Raw genomic sequence first — 25871 nt, forward strand, 5'->3', positions numbered from 1 at the left:
CCCGCCCACCGCCTGCTGCCATTGGCCGGTGGAAGTGTCTTCGCGTCATGATCCTGTCTGACCTCAAAAATGATCATTGGCGGTTTGTTTGGACTTTCTCGCACAACTGTAGAGCGGTACCATTGAGAATTAACCATTAATTCAAAAGAATTAAGTACTTCATTCATTTAAAACCTCGTTAACACGTTCATTTAACCACGTTAAAAGCCATTCTTCCACTGTTTGATACCATATTACTATATTTATTTATTTTGTACAATAGATATCAAATGCTACTTTATTGGGATGAGCATTACTTTTGCAGTCAAACCTAAGCAGGTCTCTAAACTTCATATTACTGGATCAGCTCTAGCCGTGCATTTAGTTAAAAGCCACTTTTTAACATTATAATATGGGATAGTTTTATTTATTCAAATACAATCAGTTTTTTCAACTTTGCTGGGTCCACTGAAGCACATTTGAACTTTACCTGACGACTGTGTTGTGTGTTGCTCCGCCGATCACCTTTCTGAATTATAGTTGTTGTGTTGGATGTTTTGTTTTGTTTTTTCTCTTATGCTACTTAAAAAAAAAAAGATGAAATGTAGATGTCAGAAATGAGTGCGTGTTGTTTCTCGGTTTTTAATCCAGTTTGTCAATCACGTATGTTTTTCTCTGCTTAGTTTTCTTCCCATGCGGAGCAACAGCGACATCCCCACTAAAAATAAATGTCCTACAATCCCAAACTGACATTACAAGGATCCACTGTAATCTCATCAATTGTAGAAAAGGCATATTTACTGAGCAGAATAAGAATATATATATAAAAAAAGGTTATGTGAGTTTGATAATTGTTTTCATTTTTAAATGCAAGAAACTGAGTTTCTTTGTGCTTCCTAAGAACATGATTTTTGACATTTTATCTCTTTACTGCAGAAATAAGAGCATTGACAACTTGTGTCCAGCATTTTTCAGTAAGATCAAACAATGTTTGTACATGTGCTGCTTTGTAAAGTTCTACTGAGAAAGACAAAGTCTTATGTATAGGAAATAAATCATCCTTTCATTGCACTTGTTCATATATACATTTTTTTTTCTTTTTCATGATTGAGTCTTTTTGAGAGATCAAGGTCATTTTGGATGATGTAAATGTGAACTGTGCTGGATCATACTAGCGGTGCAGACAAGCCAAAAAGCCAGTTAAGATTTTTTTTTTTTTTTAAATTTTCAAAGACTTGCATAAGGGGGACATGACTTCAACAAAATAAATCAAAATCTGAAAAAAAACAAATAGATGAATACGAGAAAAAACACCAAACGAAAAAAATCAGCGTAAAGCAATGTATTAAAAGTGAAGTCATAGGAAGCGTTGACGAGGACTGGTGTCGAAACTGTGACTGATGAGGAAACTGGAAACAGGTGAGAGGAATAAAATGGACGGTAACGTAGCCGTTATCGGTGAAGTACAGCGGCATCTGGTGGTGGCGGAGAGAACAGCAGGGAATATGCGGTTTCTAATATTTTCTCAACTCTAACGGATAATAAATAAGAAACACATCCCAGTAGAAGCCCGTACCGTTCACCAGTACCACAAATCACAGTCTTCACACTCGTATGAAACTAAAACCTGAATATTAAAACGTAGTTATTGGAGGGCTGTTTCACGTTGCACCAGTTTTATTTAAGAGTCCCTGATAAGTTGGTGGAATTTCAAATTTCAAGACATGGATCTTGAAACTATCATCTCAAACAGAGCCAAACATGTTATGAAAGCACTTCCACGGGGTTTGGTACAATGTCACCCTTCAATGCGTTATTTGAACGCACGTTAATATTCAACAGAATTCAAGTCACATGGGAAAATGTAATACAAATCTGTTCATTCTCCAGACAAAGTGACGCTTGTAGAAGAGTTCATTTTCACAACCTGCCTGGATGATAGAATCTGGGTTTTTGTAGTACGGATTGATGGTATCAGTAAAATAAAACAATGGAAACCTTGGACCTCCCAATGAACTCTACATTTTCTCACAATTTCACATGGTACTTTTTTTTTTGGTGCTGTTCTACAATGAAGAAATAATATCAATAAAAGAAATATTGTATTTGTAGAGGACCATGATAGCAGGTAACAAAGTCCTTTACAAAAAAAGACAACACAGACAAAAACCAGAGAACGAGAAAAGCAAGCAGCTGAGTAAATACAGGAAAAGAAATAGATTATTAAGAGGTGGCAGTTCTGAGGGAAACGTGGTTTTTTTTTAGAGAGATTTAAAGGAAAGAACGGAACTATACTGTACCTGCGTGGCTCTGGAACAACCTGCCAGACAAGATCAGGCCGGTCGTTCCAAACCCACGATCTAGTCTTCTCGCCATGACCTTGACTTACTAACACACCTCTGCCAGAGGATCTCAGCCAACAACAGAAAACTGCCAAAACACTGGAGCTTGAGAGGCTCATCCGAGTTCAGATGGCATGCATGACAATCTAAATCTATAACACCCTTCTAGAATCACCTCTGTAGAAGGAATGTTTATGTAACATCTGTTAAAACAGCAGCATACGCCGTCCTACTGTACATCAGTTCATATCGACTGAACATTTCTAGTCCCTTATCATCACTTCCGTGTCTCCTGCAGGTTTATAGTTATCAATATTTCTCACCGGTTTTGAAAGTGAGTCATTGTCGTTGCTGTTTTTAAAATGGCGCATATATTTCAAACATCTTGCAGGGATGAAAACCCAGCATGTTCACCGACGAGCTGGTAATCATTAGACACCCGGTTGCTAAATATTGTGGACAGAAATGAATGATGAACCAGTGACTGGACTTTGTCACATCACCTCTCGTTTGAAGGATGACTGATTACTCCCTTATTTTTCTGGATGTTAATATGATACTTCGTCTTATTTTTAGACCCAAACACTGGCCACGCACAAAGGGAGGCATTTTGAAATGTAATAGTTAACTTCCAGTTCACACTGGTGTTACTAGTTTACTCTCACACTGGTCTGCCCATCCCTGACCAGTAGAGATGCAGGGAAGATGTCCTGTCTGTAAATCATCTCAGTGAAACACATGTCCGCAGTGTAATTTACACGCCCGGGGGGATTTGATTTCTTCTCCTTTTCTTAAATTTGATCAAATATATCTGAAAGCACCAAATGACAGGTTTGCAGATTCTGGCTTTTCTCTGCGGCCTGGCGGGATTGGGCGCCACCATCGGAGCCACAGTGTCCCATGAGTGGAGGGCCACCAGCCGGGCATCCTCGGTCATCACAGCCACATGGGTACTGCAGGGTCTCTGGACCAACTGTGCCGGGAACGCCATTGGAGCTCTGCACTGTCGACCACATCATACCATCTTACAGCTGGATGGTAAGTGTCTCGCGGGATGACTACATGGATGCATGGTGAGTGTGTGTGTGTGTGTGTGTGTCTTCATATTACAAGGTGAACATGCTGTATGTACTATGTGATGGCGTAGTAGAGTAGGAGTATTATGAAGGTCACAGTCACTTACAAATACAGGAACCAGAATTTCAGTTTGGGAAAACATTCATCAATGAATATGAAGAGCAGGCAGTCATTACAAAACATTTGTTGATATTTCAGTGTTTAAACTCTGAATATTGAGAGCATTTTTCAGGAGTAGCCCATTATCAAACATCCCTTTCTTTTCTTTTCTTGCTTTTAATTTGATACTTTGGAACTAAGTGAGATATGTGATGCATGCTTTGATCCTGTTAGTTCTTATTATTTAATTTTACTGGATTGAAAGTTGTAATTCTAAAATTGTTAAGTGACCTGTGTTTTTATTTAAAGTGTCCCTGATGAAGGAGCTGTATCATCGTTGTTGGTAGCTGCGCATAAAATGTTTTTTCATCTCATACTGTGTCACACGTGGATTAAATCCAGCACTCCGTCCTTCTTCACCTGCTGTCGCTGACGGAGATTTAATATCAGATCAATTTGGTGGAGTAATTTGCTGATATCATGTGGCTTTTTAGGTTTCTAACAAATAAAAATAGCCTCACAATATGGCCGTTATGGGTGCTTAGGTAACGGCAGGACATGTCTGCCTATGCAGGAGGCGAGTAAACAAAATCATACTGTAGGAGGGAAACACACACCCAACCCACAGCTACATATAATATAGTTCTAATTATAGATTATTGATCAATCACATAGCAACTGGTAGTTTCCAACCTAATTTGTTAATAAATGCTTTTTGTTCCTTCTGAGTGTGGAATCAGCAGCAGTCGGATTTTCAGCAACTGCAGTGCACACATCGCCACCAGATGGTGCTCTTATTCAAATTTTTAAAATGTTTTCTGTGTTGTTTCCCACTTGCAGTAGCATCAGGAAGATCTGGCCGGATGTATCTGTCTGCAAAATAACAAAGGTCTTGCTTTCCGTAGTAGCTGAAATATCACAGTGGCTGAAGTGCATAAATAAAAATAAATATTCAAACGCAGGAAAAATAGATTTAGGTTGGTAATAAGTTGTTGTTTTTTTTTCAAAATATCACGTCTCTAAATCTATTTATGCTTGAGCCATTGTTTTGTTCTTCACACTGCAGTAAGAAAGCAAAAATGACAAACATAAGAAAACTTGCCATGAGGATGTTGAGGCACTCGCATTCTCTGTTTTACGTGACACTCAAATTCTGTGACGACTTGGTGACACGACTATAACAATGAATATCCCTTCTGAAACTTAATAGGGTTTTCTTTGTTTCTTGCTTGTCTATTGTATGCTGTCAAAGAGTAATATAATATAATATAATATAATATAATATAATATAATATAATATAATATAATAGATCACGAAACATATATATTATAAATGTGGGGACTATTTATTTGAAAATAATGTAATAATGCAAAAATATGACTTTTATTTAGTCTTTTATAGTATCACTTCTGTTACTCTTTAACTAATTGCGAGTGTAATAGGCTTGCATTAACTCACGGCAAAAGCTTCTTCCTTTTAATTTTAAACGTCATTACCGGCGCCATCACCACTCTGCCCACATCCAGAACTTTCATCACTGTGAGTCACAGTGACGCGTTGTACTGTAGCTGACCACGCTGCCATAGACCATTGGCCCCTCAGAGCCAAACTCCTCCCTACAGAATATAACACTCCACAACCCATTAACTATCAATCACAGCCCATCCATTGAACTTGGTGCGGAGCTTAGCTTGGTTTTCAATAAGCTTTCCCAGTCAGGGAGGCATTTATCAATTTTCGGAGTCACCAACATCACCATCACCAGCGAGCATGTTTCAGGAGATCCTGGCCTTCGTTCTAGCCACCTCAGGATGGGTGTTGGTATCTTCCACCCTGCCGACGGACTACTGGAAGGTGTCCTCTCTAGATGGGACAGTCATCACCACGGCCACCTTCTGGTCCAACCTATGGAGGACTTGTGTCACCGATTCAACCGGCGTCTCCAACTGCAGAGAATTTCCCTCGATGCTGGCACTGGATGGTCAGCTCTGCATGGATGCTTGGTTTTTCTAATATTAGTTGTTCTTTGCAATTCTAATGATGTTACGTTTCAGCTCAGTAGCACACGATAAAGGTTTGTTTTAATTGTATCCTTATATCCATGTTGAAACCACTTTGAAAAAAAAATAAGAAGAAGAATAATTCAAACGAAGATCATATTTTTCATGAACAATATGTCTCCTAAAGCCTAATGCAATTATTCATGGAACAATTCATTTACCTTCAAATGTGTCAATGTTTAGCCCCAGTTCTCCGAGCCTGAAAGCTATAAAGGAGATTTACTTGGAACCTCAGGCGCTTTCTACCACGGCTGACTAGTCTCAGGGGTTAACTTCCAAGCTAATATTTGCCTCAAAAATCACACTTGAATGGGAGCTTTCATCCCATGACCTGACCATGAGGAACCTGTGAACAGTTATTGTGACAAATTGTATTTCATGCTTAATGCGTAAATTTGTCTCAAGGTCACTGATCATTGATCTTGCAGTAAGCCAAGGGAGACACATTGTTTGAGAGTATATAAGTTGACCTTTGTGTGTGTGTGTGTGTGTGTGTGTGTGTGTGTGCGTGTGTGTGCGCGTGTGTGTGTGTGCGTGCGTGTGTGTGTGCAGGTTACATCCAAGCATGCAGAGGACTGATGATTGCAGCGGTCTGTCTTGGTTTTTTTGGTACTGTGTTTGCCCTTGTTGGAATGAAATGTACTAAAATTGGAGGAAGTGACAGCAACAAAGCAAGGATTGCCTGCTTTGCTGGTGTAAATTTCATTCTTTGTGGTAAGTTTTTTTGAATCGCCTGTTCAATCATCTTTTCCCACTAAATTTACAGCATTTTTTTTTCTCGTTCTTCTTAGGCCTCTGCTCACTCTCAGCGTGTTCCCTTTATGCACATCGGATAACAGCAGAGTTTTTTGACCCAATGTTTGTGGCACAGAAGTAAGAACCATGTTTGACCCGTAGAGAGAGTTAAACATGACAATAGAACAAAATATATGATCATTAAAGCGATACTTCACCCAAAAAGCGCAATTTGTTAAAGGTATTTGCTGTTTTGTCTTGAATTCACGAAGAACTTCTAGCCTCATACGTGTGCTGGAAGCCAATGGAGGCTGAGGATTACAAGTAACATAACCAAACAAAACAATCAATTTACACACTCTCAGATGCAGCGTCCAGTATAATCTGCCTTCTCAATGCAGTTGCATGCTTAATACTCCTCAAAAACACTGAGCAACCAAACTGATCACACTCAGTCATTTGGTCCGTCCACCCGTACAGTTACGCCACACATGTTTAGCACCTTGTGGGTTAAATTTGGGTTAAAAAAAGCGCTTGTTTAGGGTCTGAGTAAGCTCTGTTTTGATGGAAAGACAACACTCGCCACTGCAGCTCCACGGTATCCTCTCCTCGTCAAAAGACTCACACAAACGTAGGAGGATAAAGCTACCATCACAACAGTTTTCTCAGCTCAGTAGCCTCCAACATAAATCACCTCGCTGCTTCCTAAACCTCCGTATACAAACTTTTTTTACTCTTAAATTGATGTCATTAAATGTCTTGTTTTCATAAGGCATTATTTGCTATGAGCACTGGATGGTAACTGTTCATTATATGGGTCGTTCTCACCATTTCTTCTTACAACCAACCTGCTAATTCTTGTGGGGAGGAAAAACTGATTAAATGAGGTCGTTTTTAGCTCGTAGTGAAGTGTTTTTGGAGATCCGAACACGAAACTTTATAAAGGAAACTTTGTATAATGTTGTTATTGTTGATCTTCAGTCTCCGATAGCTCCCAGCATTAAATATGAGGCTAATGTAAGTCATGCGAGGGGATGGCAACAGGATCTACACCTTACTGCGCGAAGCTGATAAACAAATGATGCTTTTTGCTCTAAATATCCCTTTAAGACTTGATCTTTATCCGTAGGTATGAGCTAGGCGCAGCGCTCTTTATCGGCTGGGCAGGTTCAATACTCTGTATTCTTGGAGGTGGTATGCTCTGCTTCTCCGTCGCCGGCTGCCATACCAAAAGGTTTGTATGTGTCACACACAAGATACATGTAGTAAACAGCCCGTGTTACTGTATACGTCACTTGTGTTGACGAATGCAGATATGGGATATTTATCTGTGTTCTGTCTCTTTGTAGCCACAGTCAGGCAAACTATATCTACAAAGGTGCTGCTTCACATTCCCATATCTCCTCTCACCCGAGGGGGCAGGCAAGGTCTCTTAACCAGAGACCACCACCAGACTACAGCAGCTCCTCCAGGGTTCAGCACTTTGATAAGAATGCATATGTGTAAAAGATGTGAATGTTAACCACTGCAGGATACTAAGATGCAGGGCACATAGGGGTTTCTGTCCAATGCCAGGGGACACTGGTTATATTGATTCGGGACTCACTATGAATTACATTTCTAATCTTTAAATTACTTGAAAACATATATATATATAAATATAAATATAAATATAACTTTTACTCTGACGTTAGGAAGTTATTTTTTTGTACACAAGTTGTATTTGGCTGTTTTTGTTACTAAGGAACATTCCAAATATTCAGTTCATTTTGCATGTTTTTGCATGTTTGTTCAGTTTTTTGATATTCACTGAGTCATATTTTTGAAGACATTGACTTTCTTGGTTGAACAGTCAGTTTAACTTACTGCTCATGCTGTAATAACAATACTTAAAACCATGTTAAACACAGTTGTCTTGTTTTCCACGTTATAAACATTAACTACGATTTTGTAATATGTAAACTTGGAGAACATTCAAATGGGGACACATTGTCATTTTTCTTTCCAAAGAGGACGCAAGTATATATAATTGTATGTGTAAATTGGAGCAAAACAAATTAAACAGTTAGCAAATTCTATATTTTGTCTTTCTTGTGCTTTTTTTCCCGAAAGGAGTGAAAGAGAGCAGATTTTACCTCCTTCCTGAGACAAAAGAGAGGGCTAAAACATCCCTGTGCATAAGAACAAATTTGTGAGGAGGAACACATGACATTATGATATGTCTGAATTTAAGATCTGCTCAAACAGGAGCACTAACCACACATGGAATGCATCATTTCATCATGGACATAAAAATGAACATGAAAACTAGCTGGACGTGTTGTGAAACGTTTCAAATGGGCGGCACGCTCCTGCGTGTTTACAGTAAACATGGCGCACAGAGCTTGAAAGCCCTCATCAACACTAATGACACACAGTGCAAACACGCTGGTCCGCCTGCTGACATGTAGCGAGGAGGCTACTTACTGCTGAGGAGACGCCAAACTCTGTGGCCGCTACATGGCAAAACTGTTTTAACTGACTGTTACAGAAATGAGGAAACGCCTGATTCAGGTGTTAGGCTTCTTGAGCACATCGCTGGGATGGCTGTTCATACTGTGCACCATGGCCATGGACTACTGGAGGATCACCCAGTTAGGAGGCCAAGGAGGGTCCTTCATCATCAGGGTGGCCTGGTACTGGTCCAACCTGTGGAAGGACTGTTTCACTGACTCTACAGCCGTTACTAACTGTAGAGACTTCCCAGTGCTCTGGACTGTCACCCGTAAGTATTCAACGTCTTAAAAACACTCACCAAGAGTAAGAAGAAGTGCAGACTGGTTCATAAGATGTGCAAAGTTTACCTGTGAGGATGTTTTACTCAGAAAAAGCCAGAGAGCTGGTTATTGAAGTGTTTGTCTTTCATTCGGCTGTTTTGAGCTGGCTTGAACAAATAGATTCATATTTTTGTCACCCCAATTTAGATTCAATATATGAAAATAGTATCGTCCAAATCCGTTCAGAAATGTTCATCCCAACCACAATAAATAGGCCTTTTGAATCATAGAGCCAGAACGAGATCAAGAGGAGTTTAAGTAGCAAAAAAAAGGTAGGAAAAAATCAGTCAAATCCAATTGTCTCCTCCTCATCTGAAGAACAAATGATTTTCTGTTCATCTAGTTAACTAATTAGCTTTTGTTCATTGGATGAATGAGGACCGTACGATTTCATCTCATCTTCACACTTCTATGCAGGACTCTAAACTATTTTTTTTTTCTCACACCATTTATGTTCCTCACAGCTTTCATCCAGGGAGTGCGAGGATTGCTAATGTGCGGGTTAACACTTGGATTCTTCGGTGTGGTCTTCTGCTTCGTTGGGATGGAGTGTACATATATCGGTGGAGGGGAGAAAACAAAGGACAAACTGCTTCTGTCAGGGGCCGTGTTTCATTTCTTTGGCGGTGAGTACGCGGAACGCGTTGGTCTCTGTAAATGACACAAGTGTTTTGCCCTCATTGCATCTCGGTATCAACGAAACCTCTGCACTCAGGTGTGTCAGATATTGCTGGCTACTGCTTATACATCAACAGGATTGCCAGGACAACTTTTGCTCCCAGTGTAGGGCCGGGAGTCCTCAGGTACCACCTCTATCACTGTTTAGTTGAAGCTGTGTTGCCATGGTGAATAATGACTATCTTCTTTCCAAACACCAGGTATGACTTAGGCCCCCCCATCTTTCTTGGATTGGTGGGATGTTTTTTCATCCTTTTGGGATCTCTGCTTTACGCCGTCACAGTCTGCCGAGTGATCTGCCCAGAAAGGTATTGCTATTGACATTTTCATCCCTTCCCTTGTTGCTGCGGATACAACGCATCATTAACTTTGGTGTGTTTTTTTTCCAGTAAAGTGATATATGCGTATGGGTCAGGCACGTATATGGTCCCTCGCTCCGGAGGAAGAACCCGGTACACCGGGTACTACAGACCCTACACATCTTATATTGGCTCAGGAAGATCAAGCAGCTCCAGAGCCTCAAAGCTGTCACGGACAACACCGGAGAAAATGTCAGATAGAGACGCGTTTGTGTAGTGTCTCAAATGCTTATGTGTAGTTATGTATATTTGAGCGTTTTTATTTATAGTTTATGGCACAAAACAAGATGTATTAACTCCAAATCCGGTACTGTCGAACAGATAAAAATACCAGTGTATGAGTGTACGTGTACTTCTTGTTCCATGGTCATACTCCTTTTTTGCCTTTTTGTTTTGTGGTTACCCTTTACCCATCAACTTTGTGTACACAGTAAATATGATTCCACCAAGTTATGTATTATTATTAAGAATAAAATAATAAAGACTTTGCATCTTTCATGAGAACTGTTAGTCTTTCTAATTATTATTATTAAGTCATTCTCAACATGTGTGATGTGTGTTCGACTCTTCCTCACCCTGATCTTACAATTTGAAAGATACTCATCATCACTTGGTTTATTTGTCTGCTTTTAATTGTCTTTAAGTGATGGTGTGTCATCCTTTAGTCCTTCTGACTGTTTGAAAGCTTAGTTTAAACCTGTGTGAAGCCATCGGGATTATATGAGCGTTTCAGTTACGATGCCCGCAGCTAAATATCATTTTGCTTGTAGTAACTCACATCCTGCTGCTTTGATAAATTATCCATTTGTTTTATTTCTCTTTCCAATTTTTACTCTGGTATACGATGTCTAATTTGGGGGGAAAACTCAGTGATATGACAGAGTTCGCTACATTTATGTGTGAAATAAGTCATTTTGTGCCACAGGAGAGAGGGGTTTCCACTGCAGGTTTCCACTGCAGGTTTCAGACTTTGAGGTAACTTACTTTGTCTATTTTTAGACTTTTCTAAGTTATGACACAACTTATGAAGTTCATTGAAAAAAACACTGCTGATGCTCATGAAATCTTTATTTTTTTTTGAGAGAACAAATGAGTACAAAAAACTGCAGCCATGCTGGTACCGTAGGCTCTTGGATGTTTTACTGACAACAAACACATAATAAAGGTGACCCTCACAAAACCCAGGAGTTCCAGTTCGAGGCAAAACATGTGACAATGCACGAAACATCCTTTGAGAGCGCGCGAGTGTATGAGAGCGTGTGTTTCAGGCGACACACAGGTATCCTACAGGTCAGGAGCTGCTCCTCTCTCCTTCTGGCTGTTTACCTCAGAGGCAAACATGAGTTACAGGACGGTGGTCATGTACATGGAGATTGGCTGTTTTGTGGCTTGCGTGTCCGGATGGATCCTGGTCTGTTCCACGATGGCCACGGAGATTTGGACCTGGTCTGAGGTTGACAGCATTGTTCTGACCACATCAAACTACTTCTCCAACCTGTGGAAGGATTGCATATCAGACTCAACTGGAGTGTCAGACTGCAAGGGAATCCCATCAATGCTTGCGCTGAACTGTGAGTGAGACATGTCCAATTTTAAGGTAGACAGGTGCGTCATAGCGAAGTCTGAACGCTGCTTTGCTGCTCCTGAACAGGGGACATTCACATGTGCCGCGCCCTCATCATCATCGCCATTATCCTTTCTTTCTTTGGATCCATTCTGGTTTTGGTGGGGATGAAATGCACCAAGATTGGAGGGTCAGAGCTCGCTAATGCAAGAGTAACCTTTGCTGGGGGGATGAACTATCTTATTGGAGGTAAAGTAGGAGTTCTTTCAAAGACACCCAATATAGAGTATGTTTTGGATTAATCTTGGAGATACGTGTGCCTTTTGTTTCAGGGATGTGTTCCATGATTGCTTTCTCCTATTATGGGAACAGAATTAGAGCAGAATTTCAGGACCCTAATTTTGTAGCACAGAGGTAAGTATACTCTAAGGTGCATGGACAAATCTATCTACTGTTATGGTTCTAATGTTTTGTTTTCTTTTTTTGGGCAGGTTTGAAATAGGTGTAGGTGTGTTTATCGGCTGGGGAGGATCCACTTTACTTGTGGTTGGAGGTCTTATTTACAGTATCTTTGCAGGGAGGGAAGGCTGCCAGTCAAGGTACAGCGTTGCTGTCATTTTTTCTATTACTCTATGGAAGCAACAGTCTATATTTTACCCTTCCATGCATAAAATTTGATTAAACACACACTTTTGAACCTTACAGCGATGAAAGACCCCCCGCCTTCACGTTTGCTGATGCATACACGGTTGTTCCAACCAAAAAGAGCCTCGGGTCTTCAGTTCGCACCGACGTGAGTGAGAGCAGCAAAGGAAAGTCCTTCAGTGATAGTGAATTCAGCAGCGTCTCTGGGACCACCAATACCACCGGGACATCAGTGACAACAAATGCATACATGTGACATCACCTCATACAATATTTTATTTTTAGATACACAGGATATTTTGTAAGGCTGTGTGCGATGTGTTTTATGTATTATCTGTTGTGTTCATTTTCTCATGGATATCAAAAGACATCATGCCAATTAAGAATAAAATGCACTATGAAATAATTATCCAGATAATAAAACTTAAAATATCAAGTATGCAGAATGATGCATTCTTCATTGAGATGCTCTTTGTGATTTAGGCCATGATTTGTTTACTTATGTATTTGTTGTAATACTACGACTCCTCTGCTCGACCTATGGTAGTTTTATGTCATGCTCTCAAAGTCTGGCCTGATGAGAACTTTAGACTGTAAATTTATTTGAGTTTGAGTAAAATGTTGAATATTCAATAGACAGCATGTGCATGTGTACAAATCCACTGTAGTAGAAAAATACAAGATATTTAGGCCTATGTACTGCTCTGTAACAACTGTACAGTGAATTCAAAGCATCACACCTCAGCAGACAGATACATACATGATTTCAAGCACTATCAAGCATTCCTCCTCATATTATCCACTAATTCTTCATCTGATTTTTTTTTATACATTCCAAATAAAGTTAGTGTTGTGAGACATAAAAAGAAGCATGTCATGCTGCATCTTACGGTTGGAATATTCATTTCACCTCTAAGAGTCCCTGAATTACCACCACTTCATAACAGTTTACATCTGAAGATGCAAAATTATGAGAAGCTCTGATTCAAGACAATCCAAGCTAAACTGTTATTTCTAAAATAAAGAAATTCAATATTTCCAACCCACTTCCTGACTCTACACACACATGGACAGACGGTATAATTGAACTAAACTGAATCAAAATTCAAGTTTAAGCTTCAATTTTTAATTGCTGGGGTTTGTGTTGGCAAATGAATTTTGATTGATTAAAATAAAAAAAAAAAACACATTAAAAATCAAACACAATAGATCGCACCCTTACATCGCCTCTTGACCCCTGCGTGGATTTAGCTTGAAAATGTGGAGTTGCAGTAACCAGTAGAGGGCAGTAATAGGCCGGATCACGTGTTGTGTGACGTCAATTTAATGAAGAAGCTGTCAACCTCTGACACGCAGCAGAGCCGCTTCAATGCTATTAATTTTTTTCAAATGTTGAAATATTTACAAGGCGTGACATAGCCAAACTTTATACATGCAATGAATTTAAACAAATATTTAAAAAATACATGAGGTTCTCAATCGACTACAAAACACGTCATTAATCTGATTGTTAATCGATTTCAAACCCGAATCAAATACTTAAGTAGAAATCAATCGAAGCGACTTCACTCAGAAAATGACTTCACTGTGATGCAAGGCTTCAGCTTTCAGCTGTACACACACACACACACACACTTCTTATGCTGCCGTGGCTGCTCGCAGTTGATCCGCCGGAGATGGGCGAGGTTTTCCAGCCGTCCAGCCAATCACTGTCACCCACGACCGGTCCTTGGCTCCAGCCACTGCTGTGCGGTGACTGGGAGCGGAGAGAGAATGCAGACTAGCTGTCAACACATGGGACCGTCCAGAGTTCAGAGTAGCATTAGTTAAAACAGTATCGGTTAGTTTGCCGGACGGTTTCATCCACATACAACCATGGTGTCCATCGACAATCTCGCTCACAGAATTCTGACTTACGTCCCGTATGTTCTCGTTTTGATTGATATGCGATATGAAGGTAAGAAAGCTAATGCTAGCTAGGAAAGATCTTTTACCGTGCCCGTCTAAATTAGACTGTAAACATATTGACAGGGACGTCAATGTAGCTAATGCTAAAGTTAGCTCAATCGATATAACGGTTAGCTCACGCCAGCTAACCTCAGCTACACAAACTAACTATTTGAATAAGCTGAAAAGTTACTGTAAACAGTTGTTATGAACTTGACACAGCTTGAATTTTGTTAACTAAAAAACGACACTGTGTAAAGGTTGTTGTCACGAAGTTTCATCTGCTTAGTTCTTCATTTGCTGAAGAGTGGTGTGGACTGGAGGGGCTGTAACCTGTGGTACTGTGACCTGTGGTACTGGACTGCAGTGAAAGTATCACTATTGGGTTTGTGTTTAGGAGTGAAATGTGGCAGGGAAGGGAGCGTGGACAACCATATGGAGATGGGGAAGAAGCTGCTGGCAGCTGGACAGTTAGCCGATGCCCTCTCTCACTTCCACGCTGCTGTGGGTAAGCTGGAGAAATATCAGATTCATGATTAGTTATGGTGGTGTGGGTATGTATGTATATATTTATAAATGCATAAATGTATATATACCTATGTGTATATATACATATGTACGTGTATGTGTATATATGTGTGTGTGTGTGTGTGTGTGTGTGTGTGTGTGTGTGTGTGTGTGTGTGTGTGAAAAAACCTTTCCCTTGGATCATCTGCTCTGGTAGAGCTGAGTGGCATGCATGTAACATTTGACAGTGTGTGTGATGTCCTGCTCTCTTGTCAGACGGAGACTCTAAGAACTACATGGCCTACTACAGGAGGGCTACAGTATATTTGGCCATGGGGAGGTCCAAATCTGCTCTGCCAGATTTAAGCAGAGTAATTGAACTCAAACCAGACTTCACCTCTGTGAGTTTATCTTTCCATATTAAGAAAAGAGTGGTATAATTTACGCAGACTGCAATAATTTGGCCATATTCTAATTAAGAAAATATTTTCATTTTATGTCTTATGATAGCTATATCACATCTTATTTTCTTATTCTTAATTTTACTCTTTATTCCTGAGCTTGGAGTCAAGTTTGTACTGCTCACTGCGTCGTAAAGCAGTTTCAGTGCTGTGTCTCACGAGGCTATGAAAATTCTGAACTTTGAAGTACAGTTGGATGTTTACAGCACACTTGAGAAATGCAACTGAGGTCAGAAATACTCCACATCTTAATTTGATTACTCCTCACCGAGTATGACCTTATTCTGGTTAAAGCCGTCAGAAAATACCGTCTGAAAGGCTGTATCTTACTCAGATTATTGTCCTACTTCAGTGAAGACTGGATTATTGCTGTCCATGGGGAACACATCTAACGTGTTCCACCTTGGTACACATGTTGTATGTTGTCCTGCAACCTTAACAAAATTATCCATCTCAGTCTTGAATGATCAGTGGTAGAAACTGCATAAAAACATGAGAAGGCTACTGTGTGTTTGTATACAGTGAATGTGCTCCATTTGAAATTTAATATCAAGGTACAAGAGCTCTAGAACACAAGTCGGCTGTGTGGATAAGTTCATACTCACAGCCCTTAAAAAAGAAAATCAAGAAAAAGGTGCTTCTCTCTCCAGGCGCGACTTCAGAGAGCGAACCTCCTTCTGAAGCAGGGGAAACTGGACGAAGCGGAGAGCGACTTTGAGAAAGTGGTACGTCCGCATCAAAAAGTGAGGAGAGAAGAAACTGAATTTGTTAATTGAAAAGTAGATTTCCCCTGGAGGAATCAATGTTCTGTAGCCATGGTGTGAAGCCTTTACTGTCTGACCTACCACAATGATGGCCTTGTTCACAAATTTCCTTTGAAGTTTGCATTTTGAGAGCCGTATTTGGGACTTCTGTCCTTAATTAGTTTCTGTTTTAATATGTGGTCGACAACATGAGAGGTTAAGCAAGGTATTAATATCACTAAGACTTTGGATAACAGGGTAAACCTGTCCATAAGCTATCTGACAAGATGAAGATAATACTTGAAATGGCAGGAAGGGAGGGAACTCTCGTCTGAGCCTTCAGGGATCATTTCACAGGCTTGATATGGATTAAGACTGAAGCTCGCTAATGCATTTTAATATTTCAGTTTCACAGCACCGCCAGAGGACACAGATGTCCTTGTTGTAACTGCTTTTAATTGTTAGATTGAAAGTTTATTCTCAGGTGAGGTCATCCTAAAGGCAGATCGTGTCTGACGGTGTGAAAGGCAAGAGTCTGACCTAAAAGGTCTCTTTAGATCATTGGTTCTTTGCGAGCCAGTAAGACTCCTTATTATGTGTAAGTTGAAGCTCAGTCTTGTGTCTCTGTGCCCTTGATTGTCCAGGCTTTGTGTTCTCAGGTTGTCTGCCCTACCCGTTTTCTAGAATGTGTCGTCTGCTCGGATTGAAGGAAATGTTCTGGCAATTATTCAACACCATAACTCAAGAACAGCACTGAGGCGCACACACCCGCCAGGCGCTAATGCTAACGACGGTTTCAGGCTCTAATGTTCGACCTCAGGTGGCTAGTGAAGTACTATGCTACAGGCTTAGATATTAAAATTCAAATCAAATGTGATGCCTTGTTCTCGGAGAGGGCATGCTGCCCTGCTGCTGCAGCAGACCAGAACATTGGCCCAATTTAATTCATCACATACAGCCTTTAGCCTTGTAAAGAATTAGCTGAGATTAGCCTGGTGAATATGATGACCTCTGTGATTAGAAGGAGTGTAGCGTAATGGGCTGAGGGCCACGCCGTGCTCTCCTCGGAAAGCTTTTCTAAGCACTGCTTTCTGGTCTCGATCCTATTGGTAACTCAGGCTTTTCTCCCATTTTTCTTGTGACTATAAGTACTTGATGTAAGTCCCTGCTTTGCCGTGTTCCAGCTCAAGTCCAACCCCAGCGACAAAGAAGCGAGCGAGGCCCAGAGCCAGTTGACTAAGTTAGATGAAATCCAGCGGCTGGCGGCTGAAGCGCACAGCACCTTCAGCAGAAAGGATTACATGACTGCTGCAGCCCAGCTGGACACCGTCATCGAGGCAAGAGCTGTAACTTTAATCACCCTACAACCGGTTCATGTCATCATCAATGAATGTTGTTGTCCACCTGTTGCAGACCTGTATTTGGGACGTGACGTCTCGTGAGATGAGGGCCGAGTGTTTTATTCAGATGGGAGAGATGGGGAAAGCCATCAGTGACCTTAAAGTTGCATCCAAGTTGAGGAGCGATAATACTCAGGCCTTCTACAAGCTCAGCACCATTTACTACAACCTGGGAGACCACGAGATGTCCCTCAAGTAAGACTCTCAAACTGCTCTCTTTGACAAGATCCCCACTCTAGTATCACATTATGGGACAAGTTGTCTGTCTCAGAATCAAACATGGCTGAGCTCTATCTCCAGTAGTTCAGTCGTTTTATTGCTTCTGCCAGTTTGTGTCCGTTTTTGTGTTGAAGCACAACCCAGTAGTCCTGCATTCAGTAACTGTTACAAAGTGACTGATGTTAAGGAAACAGTAAACCCATACAGACACAAGCACACAGAAATTCATGCTTAAAGGAGGAAACTGAATTCTAAGGCTTTTTTTTGTTGTGGTTCTATTAACCCCCCCCCCCCCCCTCCTGTTTTTAAACAGGAACAGTTGATGGTAAAGATGGACCGCCAGTGTAGCGGCTCTATAAGTCGGCCGTGCCGGTGGGGCCAAGACGTATAATGAGAGAGAAGTGCAATTTAGAATTTGATTCTGTGTTTCACTGGGAGACAAGAATTGGAAAGAAGCGCCCGTCTCAAGACTGAGTCATGCCAGTGGAAAAGTGCTAATCTCATCAACAGAAATTAGGCAATGAAAGTCCCTCATCTGATTTTATTGACTTGCAGTAACAATCGTTCAATTGACTAAAATGAACTGCTCATAAACCCTGTAGAGAAACGTTAAGACCCACCGCAAAGGAATGAAGCTCAGTTCTCATCTGCTATAAACCACTAGTGACTATTAAAGTTCTTACTGAAGACTAAATGCTTGGAGTTTCCTTAACTAAAACTTATCTTAATAAAAAAAAAATTACAAGTAAATATGATGAAAACTAACAAGGACATTTGACACACGACTGAGAATGAATGAATCGCTGGCAAAATTAACACTGTAATGAAGAGGGAGAGCGAAGATGAAGGTACGTACGAGAGGCTTCATATTTTTGGCTTGGTTACATTTATTTTTCTCAGGAATTAAACATTGCCATTTATATATTTAAGAAAACGTGGATTATTGTTAGCTGACCTGCTTATGTAGGTGCATTTTGATCACTGTACAATACAGGCAAATTATCACCGGTTAGTCAATGCTGTTAAATATAACACAATAATAATTTTTTGTCAAATAAATATTACTTGAGTATAATTAATCATTTGTTAATGCTATTTGTGAGTCTTATTAAGAAGTGGGGAACATGAACCTCTTACCCTAACATGACCCCGACCTCCCCTAGTTTCTTCATCTGTCTTTGCTGCAACTAGACATATTAGTTAACTTTAAACTAACAGTTAACAACCTGCTATTAATGTCCCCTGACTGGATGTTACAGCGCATTTTAAATTATGACTGTGGAGTTAATCATGCACACACAAGAGCAAATGGGAGGGGGGAAAAAGAAGACACTCTCAAGTAGCCACTTGTACGACACGTAGCTGGGACCTCAACCACGACCCCAGTTCCAAAATCAATAGTGAATGAGATTCACCAGATGTGTATTGACCGCACAGCAACGATGTGGCTCTGTCTTGTGTTCTTGCCGCCTCCGTAGAAGTTATTACTATATCACGAAGACCTCAGAGGGTGTCACACGAGTCTGACCGGGCTTTTTTCCTATGATCTACAGCGAGGTGCGCGAGTGTCTGAAGCTGGATCCTGATCACAAGCAGTGCTACAGCCATTACAAGCAGGTCAAGAAGCTCAACAAACAGATCCAGTCTGCAGAGGAACTCATCCAAGAGCAGAGGTGTGTGTGTGTGTGTGTGTTTGGGAAGTAGTGTATTGTATCCCTGTAAATATATAATCACATCCCCTCTGAATACCAAGAATTGCATCAGCTCTGGAATGATTGCTTCGCCCTCAAGCACACAAATCCCATCCTTACATGAATGGATGTCACTTCCTATTTGACATACATGCTGGCGTGATGTTTGTGAAGAACCACGCTGCCTCCTGCTGTATTATCTTTGCCACAGTGTTGATCCACCGACCCGCTTCCTGCTTCACTAGGTACGAAGACGCTGTGAGCAAATATGAGGTAGTGATGAAGACCGAGCCCAACGTGCACCACTTCACTCTTCTGGCCAAAGAGCGGATCTGCCATGCGCTGGCACAGGTACCACCCTCCCTTCCTGCTGCTGCTCTTGAAACTTTCCCTCCATTGACATTTACATCCTGTGCACTATGTACTGTGTTGTGAGCAGGGACAGCAGGCTAGCGAAGCTATCCCAGTGTGTAGTGAAGTTCTGCAGTCGGACCCACAGAATGTGAATGCGCTGAAGAACAGGGCGGAGGCGTACGTCCAGGAAGAACAGTACGAAGAAGGTAAGCCAAACAGAGCTGTGTGTAGTTTTTTATCCTTCAGTCTCATGGAGTCAGTGGCCCCCTTTCTCTATGCAAGGCTGCACTCTCACTCATCTGACCTGTGTGCAGTCATTTCAATGAGGTTACCAATATTTATTGTAGGTTGAGAGGACCTAAATGGTGTCATGACAGGAGTCTAACACAAGAGGTCCTCACAAGTCTACCCATAACACCCAGGGAAAACAGTTGAACTGTCAATGATCCGTCATAGAAGTGTCTGAATGTGGAGTTGTTTTGTTAGCTGGGAAAAAAACCCCACTGCACTGAGGAAATGCAAAGTAACAAAGGCGAACACCTCATTTAAAAAAAAAAATTGTGCTCACCCCAAACAGTAGAGTGGGCAAAAGTACGTGCAGTAGAATTAGTGCAGAATTGGAGTGTATATCAAGCTTGAAGCCATTCTTACACAGCGCTGCCAAAACACACACGGACTCGCAGCACCTACCATCTCTGTAAAGCCTTTGAATGGCACAAGGACGCTCCCCTCTCACTGAACGTCCAACGCTGGCAGATGGTGAAATCCCCAGGAATAGTCCTGACTCGCAGCCATCGCTCTACCTGTCGCCTCGCTGCAAGCAACCCACCATTTTAGCTGTAATCCCTGACTGTAATTTTCTCTATTTCACAATCAAAGGTTGTTGTTTTTTTTTTGTACAGCTTTTGTTGAAAAAAGTATTGTTGTTCAGGATCAGCCAGTCTGATTGACCATCAACTGTTGATTATTCTTCTTCTTATTTATTTCAATAATAAACCAATTATTCCTGGCCGCAGATTTCCAGATGAAATGGTGGAAATTGCTGTTAGTTGTCAAGTAGTGGAGTTTTAATAACATGAACTTGATGAAGGACGTGAAGTAAATCAATATTCAACCAAAGAAATGTATTCTCTGTTGGGAAAATTTGCTTAACGTTTGAAAAACTTTCAGCTTCTTTCTCAAGAAATGTCTCCAGGCTTGGAAATTACTTTTTAAAATTTTTCCCCCAAATTCCACGACTGTTTTGAGCCCTGAAGCTCTTTTTACTTTGTCAGTATTGCATTCTTATTCAATATCTGACCAATTCTAATAATTATCCCTATGAATAATTTAGGCCTAAAACATGGGAAATAGGTCAAAAAATGTCAAAACTAGCCTTCAGAAATAGAGGAAAGTTGTCAATAAATAATTTTTGCAATCACAAGGTGAAACTGTAGTGGCTTCAGGGAGAATTGTTGTAGTATTTTATTGATATTGGCAGACTTTCTCTCTAGTTTGTATCTGAAAAAGAGATCTGAACGAGAACAAAGACGCCCCCCTCCCCGAGGCGAATCATCTAGATCCTGCACCAGCCTTCATAATCGGCGAAGTCTTTCCGATACGTCAGGTTGATCTGCTCTGCGAATCCTCCGAAGCAGAGTGGAACCATGGGCTCGCTGGGTGTGTTGCAGCCTGCAGCGGCTCTCAACCAAGGTGACCACAGTCCATGTGCGTCACCTCCTCGTTCTTAGAAAAATAAAGAGGAATACATTTTTAAAGGAAAATATCAGTGAAACATTTATTTATCAAACCTTCAAAAGCCAGCATGTTCATCGACCCCGGTGGTTGGAATATTTAATACCTGCAGGAGGTTACCGAGACGGCGATGTTTTATTTTAGGGAAGTGTTCAGGGGAATGTCACGTGGAGAAAACCGCAGCTCTAGACAACTAGGGATCCTCCTCAGTAGGTCTTCAGACCGTCAATGGAACGAGAATTCTTTTGTAATTAGAGGCGATTAAGTGGTACACAACTCATGAACAAACAACCTTCACTTTGTCCAAATATGGTGAACCTGAAATAAAAGCCCCCATCGTGTGATATTCAAACAAAATACACACTTGAACCCATCATTACCATCATATACCCCCCCCCTCCCCCGCCCCCAAGCTGTATGTTCTTCACAACCTGGCGTGAACACCAGTACGTGGGAACGTCGGACCCCTTGAAAGCGTTTGAGGGTTCTATCAGAACTATCAGGGAGTCTGTAATTCTCCTCAGTGCAGCTCACGGGGTAAACAACCCTCAAAGACCCTGGAACGTGCTCACACAAACAGCCTGGAGCCGCTCCGACGGGATCTGAAGGGCTGCAGCTTCCTGGAGGAGCCGATGTAGAGGAGCGATCACGAATGACTAACAAGACGACTTTATCTGTACGTCACAAATCGTTCAGAAAGATGACGTGTAAAAAAAGACAGATGCAGTAAAGGACAACGTCTCTCTACAGGTCAGCAACTGTTTCTGGCTCAAGATCAGTGATGATGTCAGAAAAGATCAAGATGAGAGGCTCCAAACTTTTACCCTTGGAGGGTCAGAACTGAAACTTACTGTTTCTGGGCCACGGGCCACATGTTGTTAAACTGTAGGTTCTGACCCGTGTGGGATTTATGAACCCCATATATTTTAAAACAGAAAAAAAAAAAAAGTTACCGACTAAAAATAGACCCTTCCTGTGCTCATCGTGCCCCAGTTTTGTTCCAACACGGCTCTGTACAGGCAGAAGGCTCATTTTAGATAAATAACTGACTTTATTAAAACATTTTAAACATTGTCACACATGACGGTTTAAGCAAGGCCCAAGTAAAGAAGTAGAATAAACAGGACGGAGCCACTGGAGCGCTCTCTGCTGGCCAAACTACATTACAGCACTTTTACATCGCCTTAGGAATTGTTTCTGCTTTGTATGTGCTCCAGAAACAGCTTTTTGATATCTGTGTGCATCAGAAAACATACACAGATACATCTTTGATAGGCTAAGGCAATGATATATCATCTGGCTGGCATAGAAGTAGGGTCTTATTAAAATGCCTTTTGTCTCTGTCTCTGTGTTTCCCCCGAACTTCCCTGACACCAAACTGACGTCCTATGCCAAGTGTCCCTCTGCCACCTGGTCAATAATAATAGATACGTATGTTTTATAGTATTTGGGGATCCAACATATTTAAAGAGCAGAAACAGCTTTGCAGTGTTGCATCATTCTTTTTGATATTATTATTATTTATTATCATCATCTGTGGTCTCCATCAATCCTCATGACGGGTCAAGTGTGGGCAGCCCTGCTGTGCATAAATCTTTTCAAGCATTTGAAATCTGTTTGTTGTTTTGCAGGCAAACGTGGACAGAAATATCAATTGATGCTTGGAACAATATCAGCTTCAATGATGTTGTTACTTCAGGATTATTTTGATGTGTTTACTGTCATCAAATCACAATGAAATCAAAGCTGGCACCTCGCAGCGTTGAGTGTGCATCGCTTCGTCTCCGTTTCTGCTCCCAGTGACTCAGTTTTCACAACATTTTCATCATGTGTGACTGCCTCAGGACAGGGTTACTAACCCAAACAAATTTTCCAATGGGACTTCCACCAGTACGGGAGGGAAACCAGCTTATTTTATTTGTGGTTGATTCATCTCAAAGGTGCTTTAATCTGATGAACCTCAAGGATCTCAAAGATCAAGCACTCGACCATTTGTTTGCAGACTCACCTCCGCATTTTAGATGAAGTTGTAACCTGCAAACGCAGAGTGATGGAAGACCAGTGTTTTACACAGAGTGATGTCTAAACTGAGGAAGTAATTGATGCAAATGCACAAAATCTGAGTGATTGTCACCTGATGACAGCACCTCACAGATAAAAACACATTATTTGGATGGATGGATGGATGGATGATGTGCGCCACAGCAAAACTGAGCCCTGTGTTAGTTCTACTGCACTTTCCATTATCAGCTACTCTGGACCAGTAATCAATACCGATTCTCAGCAGCATTCTTCTCTTACAGCCATTAAAGACTATGAAACGGCTGCCAAACACAGCGAGAATGACCGTCAGATCAAGGAAGGTCTGGAGAGAGCTCAGCGACTCCTCAAACAGTCTCAGAGGCGGGATTATTATAAGATCCTGGGAGTCAAGAGGTGAGGAGCTGGTCTCTGGATTTAATCTGGGATTGCTTATACTGGAAGGCAGATGTAGTCATCACACTCGATCAGTCTTCTGCTCAGAGCCTCTATTGATGATATCATTATGTTCAGTCAATGTGTTGATAATTGACTCCTTGTCCTCCTCCTCTTCTTCCTCCTCACGGTCACAGAACAGCCCAGAAGAAGGAGATAATCAAAGCCTACAGGAAGTTGGCTCAACAGTGGCACCCTGACAACTTCCAGGACCCGGAGGAGAAGAAGAAGGCTGAAAAGAAGTTCATCGACATCGCTCAGGCTAAAGAAGTCCTCACCGACCCAGGTGAGACGCACCGGCAGGCTCCGTAAATGCCAGACCTCCCAGGAGCTGCTCCCAACAGCTGGCGACGTCCACACTGGCTCACAGGACACGCTCTTGAGCTTAATACCTCCACTCAGGAGCTCGCGATTGCGTCATTTAGCAGGACTACACACAAACCACCAGGCATTTTTTTTTACATTTTTGTACATTTTCATTGCTCTAATTGCTTTATGGCAATAGATCGTATTGTCTTCTTAATGTGCCATTTCAGTATTTGCCGTAGTTCCATGTTGCTCGTAATGTTGACACAGTTATTAGCTTCTGTCAGGAATCATTACAACGAGTTCAAAAACTGATGAAATCAGAAGTTTGAATACTCCTGAGGCAAAAATTTGATTCAATCTTCAAATCTGAAGACCTCATTTAGGGGATTCACCAGAAAATATCTCAGATGAATCTGGGAAGTCTCTTAAGCTGCGGCGCTACTGTCAGCGCTAGTTAAGAACGAAAGATCAAGGTGGTATTTTGTGGGTTCTCCCAACTACTACATTGTCTCTGCTGTATTGAATTATTTCCATATTACTGCAGTAAATTTCTGCCCTGGCCCAGAACAGAAAAATACAGGAACGTTTTAGGTTTTTTGCAAATTTTCTAAGGCCAGATGAAATGAAGTCAAACCTGGAGATGCCATTACGAGTATTGCACCGTGCAGGACACTTCAGAAAAAGAGTCCAAAGCTGCCGGAGCACACGGACAACCGGCAGGAACTTGGTTATAAATAAGTATTTCGACGGCTGCCTCATCTTCGTCAGGCCTGCTTTGCCTACACTGCGAATGAATTTGTCACAAAATGACCAGACATTTCTGGGTAATCAGAAGAAGCTATTAAACTACTCGTGTTCAGGGTTTAATTTCAAATCCAGTTGCTCCACATACGTGTTGTGTGTTTCAATACTCGTGTGCTGATGTGTGTGCGTGTGTGTGTGTGTGTGTGTGTGTGTGTGTGTGTGTGTGTGTGTCTCTAGAGATGAGATCCAAGTTTGACCAAGGACAAGACCCCATGGACCCGGAGAGCCAGCAGGGTCACCATCACAGTCACTTTAATCAAGGCTTCCACAGCTTCCAGGGGTTCAACCCATTCGGCTCCGGACCCTTCAACTTTAAGTTCAACTTCAATTAAGGATGTTGACATCCGGGACAATCGTGAGTCTCCTCCCTGTTTGTAGGGGAGAATATCGGTTCATACCAAAAACCTCAGTGGAGCAAACGGTGACTGAAGTTCTGTGACCTTGGAGATGTTTCTTGGTTGTTGAATTCAGCAAATATGAGTTCCTTTTGAGGGGAGGGGGGGGGGATCTTTTGCTATGCAAACTAATATTTGCCACGTGTGAAGCAGCTTCTAACTTTCCAGACTAAGGTGATGATTCCAAAGTGACACGTCTTTTCCATGTATTGACGACGCTGAAAGCCACATCCATTCAAAAGAATCAACGTGTACATAGGTGCAGTGCTATTTTTTTATGAATGGAATGTTTCTGTACTGTAAATAAAGAGCTATTTATGTACATTAAATTCAACCGAGGTGAGAGAGTAATGCTGGTCAAGCCTGGGAGGTGAATGAGCTGAGGAAAAGCATTTAAAAAAAGAACTTTAACATCATTACACTTTCTCTCCGACAATTTTTTTTTTCCCAAGGAAACATGATGAAACGCTAAGTGGT

The 25871-nt window shown here is 41.4% G+C and overlaps 4 protein-coding genes across 6 annotated transcripts; all 4 read left to right on the plus strand.

Moving 5' to 3' along the window:
• The first annotated feature begins 2944 nt into the window (after nucleotides 1–2944).
• LOC147252315 (claudin-10-like) lies at nucleotides 2945–7990 on the plus strand. 3 transcript variants are annotated; one of them, XM_086220586.1, is made up of 5 exons: nucleotides 2945–3359; nucleotides 6111–6272; nucleotides 6350–6431; nucleotides 7423–7527; nucleotides 7643–7990. In XM_086220586.1, exons 1-5 carry the CDS (start codon nucleotides 3146–3148, stop codon nucleotides 7797–7799), a joined length of 720 nt encoding a protein of 239 aa, XP_086076712.1. In that variant the 5' UTR covers nucleotides 2945–3145; the 3' UTR covers nucleotides 7800–7990. The 3 variants fall into 3 exon arrangements, with proteins under 3 accessions (XP_086076712.1, XP_086076713.1, XP_086076714.1); XM_086220587.1 differs by lacking the exon at nucleotides 2945–3359 and adding an exon at nucleotides 5269–5479; XM_086220588.1 differs by lacking the exon at nucleotides 2945–3359 and adding an exon at nucleotides 5269–5479 and having other exon boundaries at nucleotides 7649–7990.
• Nucleotides 7991–8719: 729 nt separating this feature from the next.
• On the plus strand, nucleotides 8720–10642 carry LOC147252316 (claudin-10-like). Its single transcript, XM_086220585.1, has 5 exons — nucleotides 8720–9057; nucleotides 9574–9735; nucleotides 9825–9912; nucleotides 9988–10095; nucleotides 10177–10642. Exons 1-5 carry the CDS (start codon nucleotides 8826–8828, stop codon nucleotides 10361–10363), a joined length of 777 nt encoding a protein of 258 aa, XP_086076711.1. The 5' UTR covers nucleotides 8720–8825; the 3' UTR covers nucleotides 10364–10642.
• Nucleotides 10643–11351: 709 nt separating this feature from the next.
• LOC147252317 (claudin-10-like) lies at nucleotides 11352–13354 on the plus strand. Its single transcript, XM_086220583.1, has 5 exons — nucleotides 11352–11717; nucleotides 11798–11959; nucleotides 12043–12124; nucleotides 12202–12309; nucleotides 12416–13354. Exons 1-5 carry the CDS (start codon nucleotides 11396–11398, stop codon nucleotides 12609–12611), a joined length of 870 nt encoding a protein of 289 aa, XP_086076709.1. The 5' UTR covers nucleotides 11352–11395; the 3' UTR covers nucleotides 12612–13354.
• Nucleotides 13355–14003: 649 nt separating this feature from the next.
• On the plus strand, nucleotides 14004–25759 carry dnajc3a (DnaJ (Hsp40) homolog, subfamily C, member 3a). Its single transcript, XM_086220580.1, has 12 exons — nucleotides 14004–14312; nucleotides 14700–14810; nucleotides 15086–15210; nucleotides 15921–15995; nucleotides 17198–17350; nucleotides 17427–17608; nucleotides 19186–19305; nucleotides 19569–19674; nucleotides 19763–19883; nucleotides 23715–23847; nucleotides 24024–24172; nucleotides 25177–25759. The coding sequence occupies exons 1-12, from the start codon at nucleotides 14231–14233 to the stop codon at nucleotides 25329–25331; spliced, it is 1512 nt and encodes a 503-aa protein (XP_086076706.1). The 5' UTR covers nucleotides 14004–14230; the 3' UTR covers nucleotides 25332–25759.
• Nucleotides 25760–25871: the final 112 nt, after the last annotated feature.

Source organism: Aulostomus chinensis, chromosome 12 (assembly GCF_037954235.1).
Source record: "Aulostomus chinensis isolate RoL2024-O1b breed Wild chromosome 12, RoL_Achi_v1.0, whole genome shotgun sequence".
In the NCBI taxonomy this organism is placed as follows: domain Eukaryota; kingdom Metazoa; phylum Chordata; class Actinopteri; order Syngnathiformes; family Aulostomidae; genus Aulostomus; species Aulostomus chinensis.

What these genes read in the sequence shown, in the direction of transcription:
- LOC147252315 (XM_086220586.1), top strand. Translation starts at nt 3,146, where the DNA reads ATGACAGGTTTGCAGATTCTGGCTTTTCTCTGCGGCCTGGCGGGATTG. An exon ending in TGTAAATTTCATTCTTTGTG is followed by an intron (nt 6,273 to 6,349) that starts GTAAGTTTTTTT and finishes CGTTCTTCTTAG; the next exon opens with GCCTCTGCTCACTCTCAGCG. An exon ending in CCAATGTTTGTGGCACAGAA is followed by an intron (nt 6,432 to 7,422) that starts GTAAGAACCATG and finishes CTTTATCCGTAG; the next exon opens with GTATGAGCTAGGCGCAGCGC.
- LOC147252316 (XM_086220585.1), top strand. Translation starts at nt 8,826, where the DNA reads ATGAGGAAACGCCTGATTCAGGTGTTAGGCTTCTTGAGCACATCGCTG. An exon ending in CGTGTTTCATTTCTTTGGCG is followed by an intron (nt 9,736 to 9,824) that starts GTGAGTACGCGG and finishes CTCTGCACTCAG; the next exon opens with GTGTGTCAGATATTGCTGGC. An exon ending in CGAGTGATCTGCCCAGAAAG is followed by an intron (nt 10,096 to 10,176) that starts GTATTGCTATTG and finishes TTTTTTTTCCAG; the next exon opens with TAAAGTGATATATGCGTATG.
- LOC147252317 (XM_086220583.1), top strand. Translation starts at nt 11,396, where the DNA reads ATGAGAGCGTGTGTTTCAGGCGACACACAGGTATCCTACAGGTCAGGA. An exon ending in GATGAACTATCTTATTGGAG is followed by an intron (nt 11,960 to 12,042) that starts GTAAAGTAGGAG and finishes CTTTTGTTTCAG; the next exon opens with GGATGTGTTCCATGATTGCT. An exon ending in CCTAATTTTGTAGCACAGAG is followed by an intron (nt 12,125 to 12,201) that starts GTAAGTATACTC and finishes TTTTTTGGGCAG; the next exon opens with GTTTGAAATAGGTGTAGGTG.
- dnajc3a (XM_086220580.1), top strand. Translation starts at nt 14,231, where the DNA reads ATGGTGTCCATCGACAATCTCGCTCACAGAATTCTGACTTACGTCCCG. An exon ending in TCACTTCCACGCTGCTGTGG is followed by an intron (nt 14,811 to 15,085) that starts GTAAGCTGGAGA and finishes CTCTCTTGTCAG; the next exon opens with ACGGAGACTCTAAGAACTAC. An exon ending in GAACTCATCCAAGAGCAGAG is followed by an intron (nt 19,306 to 19,568) that starts GTGTGTGTGTGT and finishes CTGCTTCACTAG; the next exon opens with GTACGAAGACGCTGTGAGCA.